General features: G+C 38.8%; 1 protein-coding gene across 5 annotated transcripts in view; it reads left to right on the top strand.

Annotated features, from left to right (window-relative positions):
• Ica1 (islet cell autoantigen 1, 69kDa) overlaps positions 1–22,241 on the top strand; it is a 160,810-nt gene that overhangs the window by 21,945 nt on the left and 116,624 nt on the right. For 4 of the 5 annotated variants that reach the window (XM_005388101.2, XM_005388099.2, XM_005388100.2 and 1 more), the window contains exons 2-5: positions 6,267–6,362; positions 10,137–10,302; positions 14,408–14,480; positions 21,778–21,901. In XM_005388101.2, coding sequence (XP_005388158.1) covers positions 6,346–6,362; positions 10,137–10,302; positions 14,408–14,480; positions 21,778–21,901 — 380 coding nt within the window. In that variant the 5' untranslated portion in view covers positions 6,267–6,345. The remainder of the gene's footprint in view (positions 1–6,266; positions 6,363–10,136; positions 10,303–14,407; positions 14,481–21,777; positions 21,902–22,241) is intronic. The other variant, XM_005388098.2, reaches the window with a different exon arrangement.

Raw genomic sequence — 22,241 nt, 5'->3', positions numbered from 1 at the left:
GGTAAGATGACCCCAGAAACCCTGAAGTGTAGTTTCTCTGTGACTTCAGAATGCTGGGGTATGTCAGTCTTAAATGATTAATCCCTTCTCAAAATGGCTCCTAGTTTGGTTTGGGTTTTTTTTTTGTTTTTTTTTTTTTTTGGTACTGGGAAGTGAACTCAGGATCTTGTGCTTGCCATGCAGGTGCTTGTGTCACTGAGCTATATCCCTGGCCCAAAATGGCCCCTGGTTAATTACTCTCAAATATGACAGGCATTGCAATGGTGTTCTTCTCCATTTCTTGCCTGCTACATGGAAGGATTTACTTTCCGAGTGAAAATCCAGGCTATTTTTGCAGTTTGTAATAACTATGGGCTTTTCAAGGGGCTAGTGCTGCAAGCCCAGTCCATTTTTCTTCCCTGGGTCTGACATATTTCTCCAGGCTTACCTTGTATTTACAGAGATGAGTTTCCATTTCTGGAAGCTGTGGTTGGTGTTCCAGAGTGTGTCTTTCTTTTCCCTGCTTTGTCTTACTGTTTTCCATTTTCTTTGTGATTTCTAGTTTTCTTGTTGGTGCTTTCTTAATTCCCAAAGCTTTTCTTTAGTAGCAGTCTTTTTTTTTTTTTCTTTTTGGTATCAGGAGTCGAACTCAGGACTTCATGTTGCCAGGCAGGTGCTTATGCCACTGAGCTATATCCCTAGCCCCAAAACTTTCTTCCTTTTCTCTTTAATAATTGTTGTTTTGTCGGTTGTAAGTCCAGTTCCTGGAGAGGCTATGATATGTTGCTCAGTTCTACACTTCCATCTCCCTTCTCCTCCTTTTATACCTAATTTCTTCAGAGTTTTGATGGAAGGAAGAGATTTTATTAAAGTCTTTTTCTGCCTCTTTTTAGATGTCATGTGATTTTTTTTAATCATTGATTTATGTGATGTATTACATTTATTGATTTGCATTTTTTGAACTGTCCTCTCATATCTGGGATAAAACCAGTTTGGTCAGTGTGTGTGATATTCTTAATGTATTTTTGAATTCTGTCTAGATAAATTTTATTGAGGACTTTTGCAACTATGTTCAAGGATATTGGTCTGTGTTTTTCTTTTTTTGTTGCTGTTGAGTCCATATGTAGTTTGGGTATCAGGGTAAGCTGGCTTCACAGAAGGAGTGTGAAAGCGTTCTTTACCTTTCAATTTCATGGAAGACTTTCAAGAGCATTGGTGTTCTTCTTTAAAGGTCTGATATAGTTCATTAGTAAATACATTATGTGCTGGGCTCTTACTAGTTCAGAGAGTTTTTATTCGTGTTTTGATCTCGTTGCTTGTTAGTGATCTGTTTAGATATTTTTAATATCTTCTTAATTCAATTTGGTAGGTCATCTCTATGTGCCTAGGACTTTGTCCATTTCTTGTAGTACCCAAATTAATTGTAGTACATGTTCTGAAAACCGTTTCTCATAGTTCTGTGGTGTCTGCCATTTCAGTGGTGTCTGTTGTCCTTTGACCTTTTCAGTTCAGATTTTATTAATTTGGGTCCTTTCTTTTCATAAGCTTTGCTAAGGATTTATTGCTCTTGTTTACCTTTTCAAAGAATCAACTCTGAGATTTATTGATCCTTTTCATTGTTATTTTAGTCTATTTCATTAACTTCAACTCTGATCTTCATTATTTTTTTCTTTCTACTGGTCTGAGGTTTGGTTTGTTCTTGTCTTTCTAGGACCTTGAGATATATCAATGTTATTTAATTGGGATTGTTCTGATTTTCTAACATAGGCATTCATAACCATTAATGTTCTTTATGGAACTCCTTCCATTGTGTTTCATAGAGTCCAGTGCATTGTGTTTCTATTATATTTGATTCAAGGAATCTTTTCATTTCTCATCTGATTTCTTTCAATGACCCACTGAGCATTCAATAGTGTGTTAGTCAGTCTGCATGTATTTGTGTGCCTCCTGTGGTCTCCTTTGCTGTTTATTTGTAGTTTTGTTCCTTTGTAATCCAACAGGATGCATAGGTTTATTCCAACTTAGTGAATAGGACTTGTTTTATAGCCTAAACTATAGTCCATTTTAGAGGAAGTTCTTTAGGTGCAGAAAAGAATGTGTATTATGTGTCTTCTACCATTGGATGGAACACTCTGTAGATGTCTATTAAACCCATTTGATCTATAGTGTATTTTAATTTTGATGAGTCTTTCTCTGTCAGTTTTTGTCTGGTTGACCTACCTACTTGTGAGAGTAGGGTATTGGAGTTTACCCACTATGATTGCATTGGGGTCTATGTATTGCTTTATGTCAACTAGTATTTGTCTTATGTAATTGAGTGAACTGATATTTTCTGCATATATATTTACAGTTATCATCTCGTCTCTGTTCTCTTTATCAACATGCAGAAGCCTTGTCTCTTCTAATTAGTTTTCATTTGAAATCTACTTTGTCAGATATAAGTATAGTTACTATGGCTTTCTTTTGGATTCCATATAGCTTCAGTATTATTTGCCATCCTTTGTTTTCAGTCTGTGTATGTCTTTTCAGATGAGATATGTTTTTTGCACAGAATATATACTTGGGTCTTGTTTTTTATATAATCTTCTAATCTGTGTGTTTTAATTGCAGAATTAAACCATTTATAAAGGTATGTACTAATTCTTGTCATTTTGTTGTTTTTCTAGTGTTTTATTCACTCTGATTTTCATCTACCTTTCCAAAGACATTCTTTCTTGTGCTCTTGTGGTTGTGATTGTCTTCTTTCTCTATATTTAGAGAAATCCTAAGTACTTAGGATTTCCTTAAGTATGTTCTGCAGTGCTGACTTGCTCATTAATTTCTTTAGTTTATACTTTCCTTGGAAGGTTTTTATGTTGGGCTGGGGATATAGTTCAGTGGCGTAAGCACCCGGCTTATAAAAGCAGGGTCCTGAGTTCGATCCCCTGTACCAAAAAACAAGAGAAGTTGGAAGGTTTTTATCTCTTCTGTTCTAAAGGGTACCCTTGTAGGATATAATAATGTAGCTTTTCAATTATTTTCCTTATGGCCTTGATGTACATTATTTCAAGCCCTCTTAGCCTTTAGTTTCTGCTGAGGAATCTGCTTATATTCTGATAGGACTGCCATTGTAAGTGATTTAGAGTTTCTGTGAGCTTTTAATATTCTTTCTTTGTTTTGAATTGTTGGTAGCTTGACTGAGCTGTTGGCAATTATTTCTGGTCATGTCTATTTCAAGTTCTAAACTCCTGTAGTACCTGACTATCCATTTAATTCCCCAGATCCAGGAAGTTTTCTGCTATAATTTCAGTGAATGAGTTTTCTATGAATTAACATCTATTTCTTCTCCTTCTTCCAACCCAGTGATTCTTAAATTTGGTCCTTTACAGTTGTTCAAGAGCTCTTCCATACTTTATTATTTCTTACTCTTATTTCTTTATTACTGACTTTTCTAGTATATCCATCTTGTCTTTATGCCCTGGTAGTCTTTCTTCTCTTTCATCAAGCCTACTGTTGAGAAATTCAGTTGACCTTTTATTTGACCAATTGAGGTTTTCTTTTCCAGAATTTCCATTTGGTTCTTCTTCAGGTGTTTCATACCCTACATTGTCTTTTTTAATCCATTCAGCTGCTTATTTGTTTTTCTTTGACTTCACTGATCATTCTAATTGATTAATTCATGCTCTCTCTTTGTGTTGTGCCCTAGGCTATTGGTATGTCTCAGCATGAGGGGCACAACTCAACCTAGTAAAGGTGCTAGGGTCAGTCAATCCCTAGCACTGCTTTCAATGAGAGAATAACTCCCAGTAATATCAACATCTAAACAACCAACCATATGTCAACTTATAAAATGTGTTTTAAATGTTTTCTACTACTTTCCTAACCCAGGAAAAGGAAAATAGTAATTGTTAGGGTTTTTGGCGGAAGTTAAAACAGAGAAAAGTAAAAAATACCTTTATTGTGGGAATAGAGAAGATCACAGCAGAAAGGAGAGACGTGGAGTTTCTGAGGGGCTGGCCTGAGGCAAAAGGCTATATAGGGCCAGGCTGGGAGTGGGGTTTAGGGGATGACCTGTGTGACTTGGAGGGCAATGATTGGACAGGGGGCAGGAAGAGGGAAACAATATGTAAAAAAGGAAATAGGAAGTTGTAATATGACAGAGGAGCAGGAAGGCAGAGCCAGCCACATGGCCTCCAGTGGGCCACGCCATATTGACTTGCTGCCATGGTGACTTAGCAGAATTTTTATTAAGGTGAAAAACCCATCAGTAATGTTTAATAGGCTTGGGGACAAAGAGATTAATGATCATATTTATATATAAGAGAAAGGGGGAGGGAAGAGAGATATGGGAGAGTATGAAAGGAGAAGGAAAGAAAGAGGAGTATATAAATAGAAAGTAAGAGAAGAGATACGGGGATTGAATCTACTTAACAAACTGATAAAACAAAGTTAGAAAACCCCATGAAACAACCTTTCGTGTAGGAAAGCATGACCCTGCTGTAAGAGGCATGGCTCAGGACTCTGCACTCTGAATGCCTCTGAGCAGGGCACAGGTGTTGGGCACACAGGGTCTGTACTGTACTAAAATAAAAAATGCCAGCACCCAGCCTTCCACTGGCTCCCACAGCAGTTCTTCTGGACTCAGACCCCTTCCCTACAAAACTTCATGCATCTCAATGCTTTCCCTATCACAGTATTCAAACTGCCATTCTGCTTTGCTTTGTGGAGTTTTCTTCCCCTTCCTCTGGCTGAATGCGCTTGCTGCCCGCTGGGTTTCATGCCACTGCATGGAGACTTTCTCAGCCGAGAGTCCAATCTTCTGTGACCCAGCCACTGGGGTCTTTCCGTGTACCATATGATTTTAGTTTTACTGTCACAGTACCATTCTCCTCAGTCCGGGATGACTCCTAAGGAAGATTCCCACTGCCTCCCTGTAGGGAAGCACTTGCTGTGTTCTAGAGATAGAAAAATGTGGGAGCCTCTGTTCTTCCACACTGTGGGCCAAGGCAGATTTAACTTCCTCTTAGCGCCCCAGCAAAGGGGTGCTTCCTCTCCTCCCTAACTGTTATTTGTTCAGTACCAGTGTGTGCGGTGACTTTACCTGTGTTTTAAAATATCAGTATTTCTGGGTTTTGCCTGGTTGCCTTCTCCCTCAAGTGCAATCCAGAGATTTCTTGCATTCCCCAACTATCTCCCCAGCCACCCACGTTCTTGTTGCTTTAGATGCATCTTCTGGAGTGGCCTGTGAGAACTTCCATGATTGATGCCTTCAAGTCTCTTTCATTTCTTTAAAATATTTAGTGTGAAATATTTCAACTCTATAAAGATGCAGACGCAATATATTTTCCACCCAGCTTAACAGAAAATGCTACATGTACGGCAGAGACCTCGCCACATCTCTCACAAACACACCCTCCACCTTGATGAACTATCTGGAATTTAGCATTTATTCATTATTCCTGAGAAATTCTTTGTGTTGAAAGTTACATATACCAGTTTGTACACATTTTATGCTTTTAATGTACCACTTACAATAAATGTAACTTAAAAACAAATAAAAACATGGTGGTTTTAATATTAAAACATACACAGTTTTTGCAGATACTCTGGGCTTGGAACTTATCAAGAATATCGTGCACTGCAGCTTCATCACAGTGGAATTCATTATTTATTTATTTTGTTTCTTTTCACACAGCGTTGCCTTTTCTTTTTAGTTTTTTTGTTATTGATATATGTTTGCTGTACATAATAATTATCTTCATCTTGGGAAATTATTACTCATACAGATAGCATCTTAATCATTTTTACTTTCCTTCCCCTCTGCTGTCTCCCGTCTGCCCCACCTCTTCCTGTGTCCAAAGTCTGCCTCCTGCCTTTCTGTCACCTTTTATTTCACTCTTGAAGTTATTTATATTTAACTTTACATTTTACACAAATGTCATCACTAAAAATTTTCAAGTATGATTTCTTTAAAACAAATTCTTTATAGTTATATAATATCTATCTCAGCAATATGCAGTATTATTTTTGCATTTATTTTTAAACTTCATATAACTTGTAAAGTATTTTATATGGCCTTCTTCTGAAACCATTTTTATCTTACCTGTTGACTTCTTAATGCTTCATTTGCGATATTTCTTCCAGTGGTTTAAATAAATTATTCTTGATGCTAATGTACACTACTGCTGTGGAACAGTGTAATATTTGGTTCCTAAAATGCAGCTTAAAATGGCTTAGACTAACAAATGTTGTGTGAAAAATTAATGCATAAGGTCGTGTATGAGTGAAACGTATTTGTTTCATTTCAGGTTTACTATAACATATCCTCTCGTGCTTTTTCCCTGCCCCTTCTCCCCAAATCGCTAGCAATAGAAAAAGGACGAAAGTATGGCAGGACAAAAATGGTAAGTAGTGTTTTCGCTTGTTATAAATTGGAACAGCCTAACAAGATGGAAACCACATCATTTATGCTCCATAAATTATTTAATGGAAAAATCAGGAGACCTGTTAGCAGTAAATAGGGGATGTATGTAGCACAATGGCACAGTGCCTGCCTGGCAAGCACAAGGTCCTAAGTTTGTTTTCCGGTACCAAAAAAAGGAAAAAGAAATCTGTTAGCAGTAAATAACTTGTTAGCACTTCTTTACTGATAAGTATACCAAATTCAGTATCCCTCCTCAACGTGGAAAAATGAAAAACTAAGCAAAAATATATAAATTTTTGTCTAATGTGTAGTTTCTAAAAAATTCACTTTTGTATAACTTTTGAGAAAAACGATTTTTACTACCATTTTTTCTAACTTAAGGAGTTGGTATATTTTTTATGACTCATTTATAACTTCCATCAATCGAGACATGAGGGAATTTTATGTAGCATAGCTATAAAATAAAGAATGATTCTACAATCACATACTATTGAGACTTAATTTATAGTTATGGCTTCAACTATCATGAACACTCACACACTACTTGTGGTTGGAAGTGTATCACGCTGAATAAAGTGGATGTGGTAATCAATGTTAGTTCTGTCATTTCTATGCCTATAACACATCTAAGCAGCATATAAAACCTTTCACAAGTTCCAGAGCTCTTCAAGCAGTGTGTCTCAGTCCTTTGCACCCAACACTCATCAAGCAAGCAGATTTTTGTCGTGTTTTGCCTTCTTTAATTTGCATGTTGTAAAAGGTAGTGCATACTTTCCCTTTTATGTACAGTTCATTAAAATAAGAAACTTTCTAATTCCTCGCCTGTCTTTAAAGAAGCATTCAGGCCCGAGTGCTCTGTGATATCAAATGTTAAACTTAAAGAGAACTCTGGAAATGTAATGAGTTTTTAAAGTAATTAATAAGTGACAAAGGGATAGCATTTCCCTGAGTATACCCACCTGACAATCATCTAAGTATTGTCAGCCGTCTTTTCCTTGAACTGTTTCCACTTGCCTTGTGACTCTGGGCTGGCTTTATCTCATGACATTGAGGTGGCTGTCATATCCTGGCAGGAAGCTCAGACGAATAACAGTATCTATCCCAGAGACTGGAAGGCCCAGCGAAGTAGACCCTTTCCCAAACTCTTTCTCCCAGTCATTCCACTTCACGGCTTGTGCTGAAACACAAGGGCTGTGGAATGAATTGCAGTGAGCACCGGACTGCATTTGAAAGGCCTGGATTTTAAGCAAGATTCTTAACCATTCTAAGACTAAGATTTCTCATTTTTTGAAATGATAGGGCCTAGGAAGTGTTCACCAGATTGCTGAAGTCCCCCGACCCTTTTTTTTCCAAATTAAAATTTTTTCCTGTCGATCTATAATCATTGGCAAAAGAAGATACAACAAAGAAGTCCTTCCTCTGCCTCATTCTTGAGAATCCCGTACTCAGGAGAACCCACAGTCTTGGGGATGGATCCTTCCAGTCTTTTAATCAGCTGTGTTAGCTAGCTTCCCCATTGCTGGGGCCAAGTACTTGACCCCAGTATCTTAAAGGTTAAGAGAGATTTAATTTGGCTCAGGGTTCCAGAGGGCTCAATCCATGGTTGGCTGGTTCAGCAGGGTCAGGAGCAGCACCAAAGAAGAAGGGGCCAGGGTCAGACACAATGTCTGAAGTCACTCCTCCAAGACCTACCCACACACACCCAGAAGTGTGCTTTACTAAGCCCCTAGGCGACTCCCAGGCCAATCAACTTAACCTGTCACACATACATAGTACATCAAGGGATTATCTTTTATATAAATGTTATACATATTTTTGTCTAGTTTTCTCTGCTATGAACTCACTATTAAATAATACAGGTAGAGATAAAGCAGATCATGAAAGTCTCCCATAATCCTGCCTTTCTCACCAAAGATAACCATTGGTTTTTTTGTTTTTTTTGGTTTTTGGTTTTTCTCCGGTACCAGGAACTGAATTCATGACCTTGCGCTTGCCAGGCAGGCACTTTGCCGCTGAGCTAAATCCCCAGCCCCCAAAGATAACCATTGTTAAGGAAGCATCTGAACTACTGGCATTTTAAGAATAAATTTACAAATTGAAAATTATAAATGTAATAAAAATGTAAATGAAAGAGAGTATAAAGCATCATGTTTAGAGATACTGGTGTTTTGATCTAGTGGTATAAAGCAACTCATGGGATGGAAGTCTGGACATCTAGGGTGGTGATAGACAGAGGTGGAATGAGCTGCATATCTACAGAGGAGAGACGCTTGGGGCCTTGTGTGGGCCTTGGGAGCTGGAATCCTCAACCAAGGAAGGTGTAGGTAGAACAGGAAGGAATGCAGCACCAGCAGCAAACTTCGTGTCAGCATTTGGGATATTCTGGTCACTTTCAGAGAATTCCATTTCATTCTCCATTTTATTTCTGATTTCATCTTTATATTCTTTTGGGTTTGCTCTTCATTGTGACCTTCCAGAAGAATGGCTTGCTATCCATATCTTAAGCATTTATGCTGGAGAATTTAAAGTTGTTAACATCAGGAGTCTGTTTTTTGTGCTTTTTTTTTACTTTATTAGTACACCTTGCCTTATGACTCTGGGCTGGCTTTGTCTTTATTAGTGCTTTTTTTTACTTTATTAGTACATGTGTTCAGCACATAATGCTTACATTCATTGCAGAGGATTGGTACAAGTACATAACACAGGTGAATTCTTTCCTCCCCTTTCCTTCCACCTTCTTTTATTTTGCCAGCATCAGAGTCATTTGTTTATTTTATGTGACCTTATAAAGTTAATTATCACATATACAGATTGAAAACCAGACTCACAGGCCAAAGAACATATCGAACATGTAAGACCATTATAATAGGACAAGGGACACTTTTAGATACATTGTCCACACTGCATTACAATGCTTTTTTTCCTCTCTCTTTTTTCCTATTATCTGTCTTTTAATTCATGCATATTATGTGTGTATTGAGTTTTTCATATAAGAGAAAGCATGTGGTATTTAAGTTTGAGTTAACAGATTTTAAATTCTTATGAACTTTTCTGTTGTGGTAAGAACAATGAATATGAGATCTCTACCCTTTTAACAAATTTTTGCATGCATAATACAACCCAATACAGTAACTAGGTACAGTGCGGTGCAGCGGATCCCTAGAACTTGTTTATCTTCTGTAACTAAAATTCACATGCCTGTTGATCAGCAATTTCCTCTTTTCCCTCTTTGCCCAGGCTTAACCCAATTCCTACTCCCTGACTCTGTGAATTTGGCTATTGTAAGTTCCTCTACCAGATTTTAAGTGTGTGATGTCTTTTCACCCCTTCCGTACTTCCCTGCTGTCTCCTCGCTGTCACCTTGATGGGGAGTGGGAAGTGTGCTGGCGTCTGCACCTTGGCTGTAGCTCCTGGGGTGCCTTGAGCCAGTCCACTGGGCCTCCTGGGCCCTTTTTTCTCCATCTGCAAAAGAAGCGTGTGCACCCTACTGATACCTAAACTCTTTTCCAGGTTTAGCTTCCTAGTTTCCTAAAAAGGATTCTAACTGTCCTCATTCTAGCTTTTAAGATTTTAGAGTGAGAAAGAATTGGTTGACTTTCTTGGTGTGATAAACACAGCAGAAGTATTTACACATTTATGAATGCGGTAGATATAAATGTGTACTAGAAAGTCAGGGTTAGATAAATGCTTTTATACTCTAGTATCTTAATAGTCATGAAATTCATGAATAAAATAGCTCTTTAAATGTTTTTAGTGGTTATTCCTGGGACTTACAGGATCGGTATGCTCAAGACAAGTCGGTTGTCAATAAAATGCAACAGAAGTATTGGGAAACCAAGCAGGCCTTCATTAAAGCCACGGGGAAGAAGGAAGATGAACATGTTGTTGCCTCGGATGCAGACCTGGATGCCAAGCTAGAGGTGAGCTCCTTACAGCTCTCAGCGCCGTGCTGGAATCAGCTCACCTGGGCAGGCCTACGTGTGCTTTATATTTGAAAATGGGGAACATCTAAGATCAGGAAAATTCAGTCCCAGCACATCAACGAGTTCTCTTTAACCACTACCACGACTCAGTTAATTTGTTCTTTAAGAAATTCTTTGGAATGTATGGCCTGTGGTAAAGTCCTATTAAATGTTGAATAAAATTAGTGCAATCACAGAGCTGCGACTAGTGATATCTGAGGAATCAGGATTGGAAGGTAGACCAGACCTAGACAGAACCTCCTGACGTTTAGATTTCCCCATGAGAGATGGACTAAATTCAATAGTATCAATGCCTTGTCCAGTGAATCTGAGCTACTCTTGTACCTGCTGATTGTTGTAACCTTAGGAGAACTACCTGGTTTCTCTTATTCTGATTTTCTTAGAGCATGAAATGGAGGTAACTTAACTCCATTATAACTTCTATGAGTGCTCAATTACATAGCATTAACTCCATTGTAACTTCTATGAGTGCTAAATTACATAGCTAGAGTTGTGGCTCATGTTACCAAGTGTTCACATCCCAGGGAGCATTCAGCACCCTTTCCATACGTTATTTCTGATACCTAGCAAAGCTCCTGACATACCTGTTCCATTTCCCTATTCTCCCACAACACTTACAGTATCCTCACTACCTCCAGCCATAACGACTCATTCTCAGTGCTTGGGCTACAACCAGGCAAGTTCACGTATGTCAGCTTTTCCTGTGGTCTGACCAGACACACTCTCTCCAGATCTTCTCTTGACCTTCTCATAATTCGAGTCTCAGCCTAATGGTACCCTTGAGAAGCCTTACCCCAATATGCTGTTTAGTCACATTATTTACCATTCCTCACCTTCACTGTGTATTCACTAACATACAACCTTGTTTTATTTTGCTCAGAATTCTCATCTCTGATTAAATTGTGTTAGGTATTTGTTTGTCTGCTTGTCTTTCCTCCACCAAAAGGTCAAATTCTGGGTTAATCATAATCACTGTGTCCCCAGACAGTCACACAGTACACACTCCACAGGTACTAAGTAAATAACTGCACATGTTCATGATTACTATTCGTTCTCAGCCCTTGTGTTACTTTTGTAAATGGAAGTTTTGAAATAGAATCTGAGTTGGACAAGGAGAGATTCTATTGTTAAAAAAGTAGACTCAAGCAGCATCTATTCTGATTTTTGCACTTGAATGATAGTTTTAATTATTATTAAGTGAGCTGAGTGTGGAGTTACATGCATGTAATCGCAACACTTGGTAGGCTGAGGCTGGAGGATCTCAAGTTTGAGTCCTGCCTGACTGACTTAGCAAGACCATGTCTCAAATCTTAAGTGAATGATTGATTTAATGAATTAATGGGCTGAGTATGTAGCTCAGTGTGAAGGTCCTAGGCCCAATTCCTAACACCCTCCCCCCAAATTAAGGTAAGCTGTATATGCTTTTCATATCTTATAGCTTTTTTATTTTTTACAAACCAGTAAAGGTAACCCTTATTTGAGAAGTAATTTAATATACTACTTACTACTAAGCTAAACATTATATTTTTATGTAGCAGGACTTTTATTGAAGCAACCACACACTAAACCAAATATCTGCTGTCTTAGACACTTAGCATCCAAAGTACTTAGCTATGACTAATAATTTTACCCATGATAGGGGTGTCTGATGTAGAAATGTAATACTGATATTGAAATTTATAGAAAGCACTGAGTTCATCAACAAAACATGAAAGAGATATGCAAACCATATGATGCCCTTTTATACTGAGTTACTCCATCAAAGGCTAATTTGTAGACCAAAATGTTTCACTGTACTGGCACAGAAGATCATGTGCCATGTTTTAATAATGGTCAGATTCTCTTGCCATCCATTGGGAAGTTGATATAGAAATGTTGTGCTGATAGCCAGACATGGTAGTACATGTCTATAAACACGTCATTCTGGGCGGCTGAGACAGGAGGACTGCAAGATTGACCTCAGCCTGGGCAACTTAGTGACTTAGCAAGATTTTGCCTCAAAATAAAAAATAAGAAAGGCATAGGGTTACTGCTCAGAGTGAAGGCCCTAGATTCAATCTGCACAACTACACAAGAAAAATGTGCCAACTTTTAGTATTTGTCCACAGTAGTGGTTAACTAGATCTTTTTTTTTTTTTTTTTTTTCTTTTTTTCAAAAACATCTCGTTAGTTTAGGAACAAAAACCCATGAATAGTGATGACAGCCTTTGAATGGCTGCCAGGGTAGAGTGGACTGTCCTGATGATAAGAGAGGCTGCTTTTCTTGCTGTGGATGTGGTTATAATGTATACAGTCATCGGAACTCACAGAACTGAACACTGCAGAGCTGTTCATTTTATTGCATTTAACTTCTATCTTAATTTTTAAAAAGTGAACAATAATGGTAGAAAGCTCTTTGCTCCTATATTCAAGAATTAGAATCCTAATGTCTTGGTGGTCTGTGACCCCAAATACTGATTTTCTAGAAACAGATTCAGACTGCTGATTTTTGTTTCATTTTGTGGTAAGGAGTATTTGTTTTCTTATCTAAATAGATCAAGGATGCAATTTAATAAATTAGTAAATTTATATTCTTCATGAGCTAGTTTTATTATATTAAGTGTTCTTAGCATTGATTTGTCATCTTTTAAGAATATACACATGCATCCACTTTTATTAGAAAATGTAGTCATTGATAATGAAGCAGATCATCTGTTTTCACTCAAATGTTGAAGTGCTTTGTGACACAGAGGCATAATTTCTTCATCCACGTGGCCAGTAAGCCAGGGGGAGAGGAAGAAGAAAAATCTTGCTCTGCCTCACTGAGAGGCTCTGGAGGGGCAGCATGTTCCTCTGCTAGGTTCTCCTGTTGCTATCAGCCCAAGTCTCTGAGTCTGTGGACAGAAGGTAGATAAAATATAAAGTCTGTTGTGTTAGCTTCCGTCACTGTGACAAATACCTGAGATAAGTAAAGATACAAAAGGAAGAAGTTTATTGTGGCTCCTGATTTTAGAAGTTGAACTTTATGACCACGTGGCCCCATTGCTTTGGGGCCTCTGATGAAGCAGCACATCGTGTCTGAAGAATATGGCAATGAAAACATACTCACCTGGAGCCCCGGAAGCAGAGAGAGAGGAAGAGGTGATGTCCCAAAATCCACTTCAGGGGCACCTTCAAAGACTTATTATCTTCCTTCCACTAGCCCCACCCCCTGAGATTTCGGCCATCTTCCAATAGCACCATAGGCTGGCACTAGAGTCTTTGGCCTGTGGGTCTTCAGGGAACATTTAAGATTAAAACTATAACATCTGCTCTATCTTTACTGAGCTGTCTTGGTTTATTAAGCAAATAAAGAGATCACCATGAGTTAAAGTCTAGCTAAATTCTCTTTGGTAGAGTCCCACCTGCCTCTCCCCTGGTTTTCTCTAATATGACCATCATATCGCATTATGTTGTCTCTCTGTATATTTTATGAAATGATTAGGAAAATAAATAGTGATGTTTGCTTCTAGCTAAGCACCATTGTACCAGATGTCTTCTAAACAGGCAGAGCATTCAGCTGATTGATCTTTGTTTGCTTTATTGAGTTGTTTAAGCATACCATAAAATACATTAGGATCACAAAGTAAGTTAATGACATCTTTTAAATAAGATGTTTACTTGACAGATCTTCCATTAAAAAGAAAAAGGCAGCAAGTGGTGAAGGGAATAAATTAGGTTACATGAATATCAGGTCTCTGGTTTACCAAATCCTCTAATTGAGCCATTCGCTAGGATCTTCTGTTTTCAGCTATTATTTCAGTAGTCTTGAAGAATTGTTCTATACATATTAAATCAGACCACAAAAATGGTGAAATCCAATAAGAATACAAGCAACGGGACCCAGTAAAATGGAATGGCCACAGACTTGTATCGTTCATCACATAACACAACACCAACACACTTAAACACATGACCTTGTTTTGTAGTGGACAAATCAAATGCTATGGTTTTATTCAGTATAATTATTTTAATTTTGCTGCTGTATGTTTTATTTACTGTTTTGTTTGTATTTGTATTGCAGCTGTTTCACTCCATCCAGAGAACCTGTTTGGACTTGTCTAAAGCAATTGTACTTTATCAAAAGAGGATATGTTGTGAGTATTCCATAAGTATGAACATCAATCAAATAAAGATTTAAAGAAGAGCAAGATATTTTATCTTAATATATCATTTAATATATTTTGGAGACTATTTAGGGGAGTTTGTCTTTGCTGTTTAAGCCATGAGGAAGGTCTCTAAAAATTTTACTAATTTATGGAGGCTGTTTACCTTTCTAAACAAATTAGATATTAGGAGAATTTTATATTGGCTCTTCCATAGATATATAGAATGTATTTATTTTCCCAATTACAAAAATATTTTTCTCTGTTCTCTTGGCCTTTTTAATATGAGGTTACTTTTATTTCATTGCACTGGCTCTCTTACATCCAATTTTGTTCCTTGTAAACTGGTTGTTACATACATGTACCAAGTCCACAAAAAGAGTATGGACATTATGTATGGCAAACATGTACCAAAAAACAAAAAAAGGAAAGAGATCAAGAGACGGGTCAAGAGGATGAAAAAAGGAATGAAGGTGTGTTATGTACATTCAAGTATTCCCATAAGGAATGTAAATATTATGTAGTACACACATGTACTAATAAACTAAAATTTAAAAAAAGATAAAATGGTCAAGCGAAGAAAAAAAACACATAGTTAATTCATTGATAATACATTACTGGCAGTACTTTCTCCAGAAAATTTCTTACATTAGACATTGGGTTACCAGGGAGCAACAGCTTAATATCATCATCTTGAACATGCAAAGAATTTTAAAAAATCAGACCCCCAAAATTCAAAGACCCAATCCAAAAATGGACATGTGAGATAAATACACACTTCTCAGATGAAGAAATACAAATGACAAATAAATACATGAAAAAATGTTCAACATCATTGGTCATTCAAGAAATGCAAATTAAAACAACACTGTGATTCCATGTCACGCTGGAAAGAATGGCTATGATCAAGAAATCAACCAATAACAAATGCTGGAGGGGCTGTGGGGAGAAAGGAACACTTCTCCACTGTTGGTAGGAGTGTAGACTGGTGAAACCACGGTGGAAATCAGTGTGCAGATTCCTTTAAAAAATAGGATTAGAGGTCCCATTCAATCTAGCTATTCCCTTTCTGGGTATTTTTCCAGAAGAACTGAAAGCATCGTATCATACGATATATGTGCACCCATGTTTATAGCAGAGCAATTCGTAATAGCTAAATCGTGGAAGCAACCCAAATGCCCATCAACTGAGGAATGGATAAAAAAGATGTGGTATTTTATACAATGGAGTATTACTCAGCTAGAAAGAAAGATAAACTCGAGGCTTTTATAGGTAAATGGGTGTAACTAGAGACCATACTCAAAAGTGAAATAAATGACTCATGTGTAAAACATCACATTGTCTCCATAATGTAAGAAACAGAGAGTAAATAAAATTTGAAAGGTAGGATAGATATTGTGAAAGGGAAAGAAACTGCTCAAAAGGAAAGAACAACTGGGATAGAGGAAAGGAGAGAAGAGAGAGAGAAAAGAAAGATAAAGAAAGAAAGAAAGGGAAAAAAGGAAGGAAGGAAAGAGAAAGAGAAAGAAAGGAGAAAGATAGAGAAGAAAATGTCTCTGGGCTGCAACTCCAGGGTCTGTGAGGGAATCAAGGCATATGGTGCACATCCACCAGCTTTTGCCCGTCCTGCATCTAGCCAGCCTCAAAAGCTACAATGCTTTGTGTCCTGTATAGCTTTCAGCTTCACCTCTCTCCCCGTCCTCCTTGTACCACCCCAGTTCAGGCCTTACTATCATTCTCTCACATGGCTTGCTAAACCAGCTCCCTGCTTGATCATCTTGTCTCTGCATCCTCCACCCAAAAGTCTGCACCACGATCAGAGTATCCTTTTAAACCTGAATGGCTCACACCTTAGCTTAAACAGTGTTTGGGGAATTATTGGTCTAATTCTCTTTTACTATACTCATCATGCTGTTAATATCTTAGAGTAAATCAATTTTACAAAAAGGCATTTATAAGATTGTGACTATTTGTTAAGTCACTTGAAGTCCAGTGTGCCCTATTTCTATTAAATAAATGAAATCAATAAAAAGAGAAGCAAAGATGGAAAAGATAGAACACCTAGAAAGACCTCACCCCTGAATCACCTGAGTAGTTCATAGAAATTTGCCTGAACACATTCACAGCTCAGGAGCACCTTGCAATGCATGGGGTTGCAGCAATGCCCCACCATTGGCCTAGTCTTCGAGTTGGACACATAGAATGTAGCTTTGGTATGCGTAAGCCCCAGTGGGCCACACAGCAGGCTCCTGTGAGCCATGCCACTGTGGGGCATCAGGGAAAGGGGAGTTCTACCCTTCTTAGACTGGAAGGGATCTTAAGGTTGATAGAGGACTAAAAATAGTGTAGTTATATGAGAGTGTTGCTATGCAGCTGTCAGAGAAAAGAAATGAGGGAAATTTCTATGAACCGATGGGGAGAGATTTTGAGGATATCATCTTAAATGATAGAAGCCAAGCTGGTCTATAGCATGTTGCCTTTCCTGCTCAAGATGGGGGGAATGAGGCAGGATAAAGACATAAATGCAGAAAAATGAAGGGGAGGTACACACACAAATATACATGTAGTCTGCTTGTTGTACTAACGAAATTCAGAAAAGAAAAGCAGAACCCAAGGAGACCGGATGTTAGGGGGTGGGGATAGACTGTGGGCGGAAGTGTTGCTCAGGAGGAGCCATGAGGCTTCCACGGCTAGGGTGCGCAGGGGGCTGTATCCCGCTGAGCTACCTTCAGATGCTCTGCCTCTTAACACAGTAGTTCCGTTCCCCGCGCTCAAGAGAACACCTAACACCCACCAGGACACGAACAGGGAGAGTCTGCAATGGAATACGAACAGCAACAAATTCGTGCTGCCTAAATTGCAGTACAAGTGAATAATATCACCACCTTAACAAGAGAAGGGCAGAACTAGCCCTCACAATTTTTAAAAGCCATAGTGTTCAGCTGCATAGTAAGCTGAAGCATAAAGAGAAATACATATGAAGAATTTACATTTCCGTATATTTATTTCTTTGGGGCTAAAATTAGAAATTCTGAAACTGTGTATACTGAGCTGTGAATGTGTTCAGGCAAATCGGTAAGTAAACATATTGTAGATAATGAGAGCATGGGTTCCCACTGTAGTAGAAGGACAAGGAAAGGGTAAAAGACTAGAATGAGCATTGTGTGTTGTACTGCACTCGAAGGTATTACAAGGAGTCATAGAGAGAAATAGCGACATACAGGTAGATGAGCATACAGGAACAAGCAGAGGTGAGCATTTGTAAATGGGTAAGTGTACATTCATATACTTCCTGCCTCTGTCAGCTGAGAATGCCTCCAGGCACTAGCTCCCTGTGTCAGCGAGCACACCTAGCACTCAGACTTTTTTGTGAGTAGGTTTTCCCACTCCTTGGAGAAGTGATTGATTTCAGGACTGGAGCAGGGAAAATTCAAATTTAAAATGACAGGGGTAGGTTGAAAGGAGACAAAAGCAAGCTTGTGGTCAAAGCTGGTACAATTTGAGCAATAAAATGATTAATAATAGTATTGTACTGTAGAAAAAATGATTGTTCATGTAGAAATGGATGGATGAGCGGGTGGGTGAGTGGGTGGATGGATGGATGGATGGGCAGGCTGGTGAAAGGGATAGCTGTTTCTTGTAAAGTAATTCCAGGTAATAAATGTATTTTTAAAAACCCCACAAAAGTCCCATTAAGCAAAAACCACAGAAAGAATTATGGCAGGTCAGAGTCACTGCAGAGTAAAGCAGCTAGTGAGTGAAAGTTTGAGGAGAAATGATATTTGCAAAGTCTCCTGTCTTTCCCCTTTAAAATTTTTCATAATTGCAAGGGGAAAAAACTAAACCTGACAGTAGAGACACCCAAGCAAATGCCACCTTAAACAAGTGCTAGAGGTCAACATCCTCGGAGATAATTTATGCGCAGCACCACCATCATGTATTCCTTGATGCCATGTACTGAAGAGGACTCTTCCCCCTGTGGTGTCCTTCCTCAACCCACAAGCCCATCCTCAACCTTCCTCAACCCTTACTAAACCCACAAGCCCATCCTAATCATAGTAAACCAAAGGAACCCAAACTGAGGGGCATCCTACCAAGTATTCCCAGAAAGCGAGATATAAAAAATGCATCCAAGTCTGAAAGACAGAGGCACTGTCACAAATTGGAAGACAATAGGACAACTCAGTATATCAGTGTAACATGGGATGTGAGACCAGATCCTCCAAGGAATAATAACATTCATGAAGGAAATGTAAAAATTCAAGTTGAGTCTATACTTCAGTTGATAGGATTGCAGTTAATGTCTTTGTGTTGATCATTGCATCATGGTTACATGACATGGCAATGTTAGATGAGTCCGAGCTTGGCTTATTATTAATCATCTGCTCTGAGATTGCTTTCCTGGCCACTCAGTCTAAAGCTGCTTCCCATAACTCTCTCATTCTCATTGTTCTTTCTGGTGTTGTTCTTTTGTGTGTTTCGAATTTGTGCTCATGCGTGCTTTATTTGTTATCGCCTGCCATGTAAATGGAAGCTCTCTGAAGAACAGGAACCCCTGGCGTCTCGTTCATCACTGTATCCCGGGGGCAGGAGAGTGTCTAGTGTATATTGGATCCAGAAATCTGGGCTGAGTGAGTTAATGCCGCTAAGCTGATTAGTTGCTTTTTAAAAAGGCACATCTGAAAATCTAATCAGCAAATGTAAATAGAGTTTTATTTGAATTTTAAGTGCTAGTTAACTGAAATCTTTGTATAAGTAGAAACAGCTGGGTTATCAGATGTGTGTGTTCCACCTGAGTTTTAAGCATCTACATGCTTTATTTGAATTTCTTAAAGAGTGACCATCTCTTATCAAAGCTCAGCTGATGGAACTTACACTTTTTCCATCATGTTTTCAGAAACGTTACCAAGTCACGCACCAGTGCTTCAAATGAAACCTGCTTACTACCTAAGTGTAATTCTCAAGTATACGAAATGGTGAAAAATTATTTTTAAATGTTTCGACGTACTTAGGTTCGTTTAGGAAAGAGTACATTTTACCAACCATGCAACCATTCAGTACCATGAATTGGTTTGTACCTGGATTTAAGATTAAACATGTTCATTTGTATGTGATTTAAGGCTTCAAGGTAGTTAAAAAAAAAAAAAAAAAAGACAGTACTCACACTATTAGGAGGGTCATAGTTACTTTCTCTCATTGCTGAAACAAAATACCCAACACCCACAAGTTAAGGGAGGAAAGGTTTATTTAGCTCACAGTTTGCAGAGGTTTCAGTCCATCATCAGCTGGCTCCGAGGCAGGGTGGCATGGCAGACAGGCATCACAGAGGAGAAGTAGTTCTTGCTGGGCAGAAGGTAGTAGAGCAACAAGGGTGGATCACAGCTCTTTCTGTCCCTTATGTCTTGTCCAGGTTAGTTAGGACAGGTAGTGCTCACACCCTTAATCCTAGCGCCCTTGATTCTAGCATTGCACTGTGAATCAACTTCAGGGTCATGCATTCTAGATCCTATGACCATATGAAGCTTTTCCGGGAAATATAAACACAAACCATAACAAGGAGCAAAATGGGAAATTGCTTTCCAAAGAGAAGGATACATTGTGGAATTCGATGAGTCACATGCTAGTCAGTGAAGAGAAGAAATAGAAGGTTTTAGAAAACAAAACAGCAAAACCCTCTTATAATTCCAGAAAATTCTAAAGCTGCGTAGAACCATGGCATAAATATCAAATAAGCACTCAATTTTATTTTAATAAAGTGTATGGGGTTGTTGGGGCAAAAGTGATAGTTGATTCAGTTTCACAAGCATTTAATTAGCACCGTGTGTATAAGAGTTTCTGTTCAGCCTGGGGAATACAAAGTTTGGATGAAATCTGTGTCCTAGAAAGCTGAGTCTCGTGGGACAGATACATGCCTACCCACACACACTCTGACACTGGCCCTCTGATGCTAAGTGCTAATAGAGGTACCCAAAGGGCACTGCTCTCCAGAGCAGTAGGCCAGCTACTTCACAGAAGAAACCTTTGAGCTGGGCTTTCATCTGTGAACTTGATTTTTGAAAGAGAACACGAGAAGGAAAGCCATCACTTATCTCTCAGGAAAACAGATTTTAAAAGCCATCCTGGGATCCTCTCAGGAGACTGTTTAGAGTGACCCATAGCCACAAATTAATAAGGAAGCAGGAGTGAGCTTTGCCATCACTTTTGGAATTGTTTCTGGCCAGTTTCCTATAGCCATTGCTGGAGAGAGGTTATATCAGGAATGGGGTGCGTTCTGGAAGAATTTTGAACGGCTCATAAAAACAGACCAGAATCCCTGAAGCATTTATGAAGCAGTTTTAGAGACATGTGATATATGACAGAATCAAAGTAGTGAATAGGAGTGTTATTTAGTAAACGCTGAGTAATAATAGTACATGCAATATTTATAGAAAAAAACCCTTGTGCTGTTATGGGGCTCCTCTAAATTTTATTAAATCAGTCTCTAGAAGAAGGAAAGTGTTTCACTACTGTAAATGTGATGCTGATTATATATGAAGTCACTTTACTAATTCCCTAGAGTGTACTGCTCGCAGTATAAAAAGGACAGTATGAAAAACACGTACCGTTATATGACTCTTTGCATTTACTGCCTATTAATCTGTGGAAAACTTTTACCACATCACTTTCTCTGCAACAGTCCCAGCTGAGGTTGTCTTTTAAAAATAAGGCCCAGATTAGGCAGAATCAATGTAGATTTGGTTCTAGCTCTGTATTTCAAAACTCTACCAAGTCGTTGACCTAATGACCCAGGCGCCCTCTCCTACCACCCCCACCTCCAACCCAAAACCTGTTGCACAGTGGAGCGGAGAGCGACTCAGACAGTGGAGATGAAAAAGTCAGCGGGAGAGAGTAACAGGGGGCAGCCAGCATTGCATTATAGGTAGCCACAAAAGATTCCCACAGTCGCACTTGACAAACCCAACTCCTTTATTTCAGCTCGAAGCAGCACATTATGGGCTCGCTTTTCAGGACAGAGGTCATTTTCTGGTTCTGATTACAGGGCACCAAACTCACTGACAGATGTATTCAAGTGAATTTGATCTCGGGTATTATAAATGGAAGAACAGCGTGAGCATTAAATAGCAGGGTGGGGGAGGTGGGGAGAACTCACCTTGTAGCCTGCCGCTTGGGTTTAATTTCATGTGTCTTTGCCTCTGGAGGAGAGTAGACCTTGTGATTTGTTTCTCCCATTTTCTTTGTAATAAAAACGCTCTCTGTTCACCATTCCTTCCTATCTTTTTTTCATCAGTCTTGTCTCAAGAAGAAAATGAACTGGGAAAATTTCTCCGGTCCCAAGGCTTCCAAGATAAAACCAGAGCAGGAAAAATGATGCAAGCGACAGGGAAGGCACTCTGCTTTTCCTCCCAGCAAAGGTGTGTGGCCTTCATTGGGGATCAGTTCTGGGGGACAAAGAATCTGGGACCCACATACTAACATGAAAGGGAACTTCACAGTCTTGGGAAGGCTTTGGCCTGAGGCTGAAAAGCTGATCAGGACTCTTGTTATTTCTGCTTAACTCTGATTAAGATAACGTGTATAGGATTCTTTATTCATCTCTGTTAGTTTAAAAAAAAGAAAAACTTCTTTCACATTTTTTGCTGGTCTCCGGGGTGCATAATATACACTAGTCACTATCAGTGCTGCCCAGGTGTGTATTTAACCTTCGGAGTTGCTCATAGACCAGTCCCCTTCCAGCAGCTGATTAAAGCAGGA

The sequence above is a fragment of the Chinchilla lanigera genome, unplaced genomic scaffold, assembly GCF_000276665.1.
Source record: "Chinchilla lanigera isolate Chin_1 unplaced genomic scaffold, ChiLan1.0 scaffold00031, whole genome shotgun sequence".
Lineage (NCBI taxonomy): Eukaryota > Metazoa > Chordata > Mammalia > Rodentia > Chinchillidae > Chinchilla > Chinchilla lanigera.
Note: the sequence above shows the minus strand (reverse complement) of the source record. Positions and strands in the feature narration are given on the sequence as shown.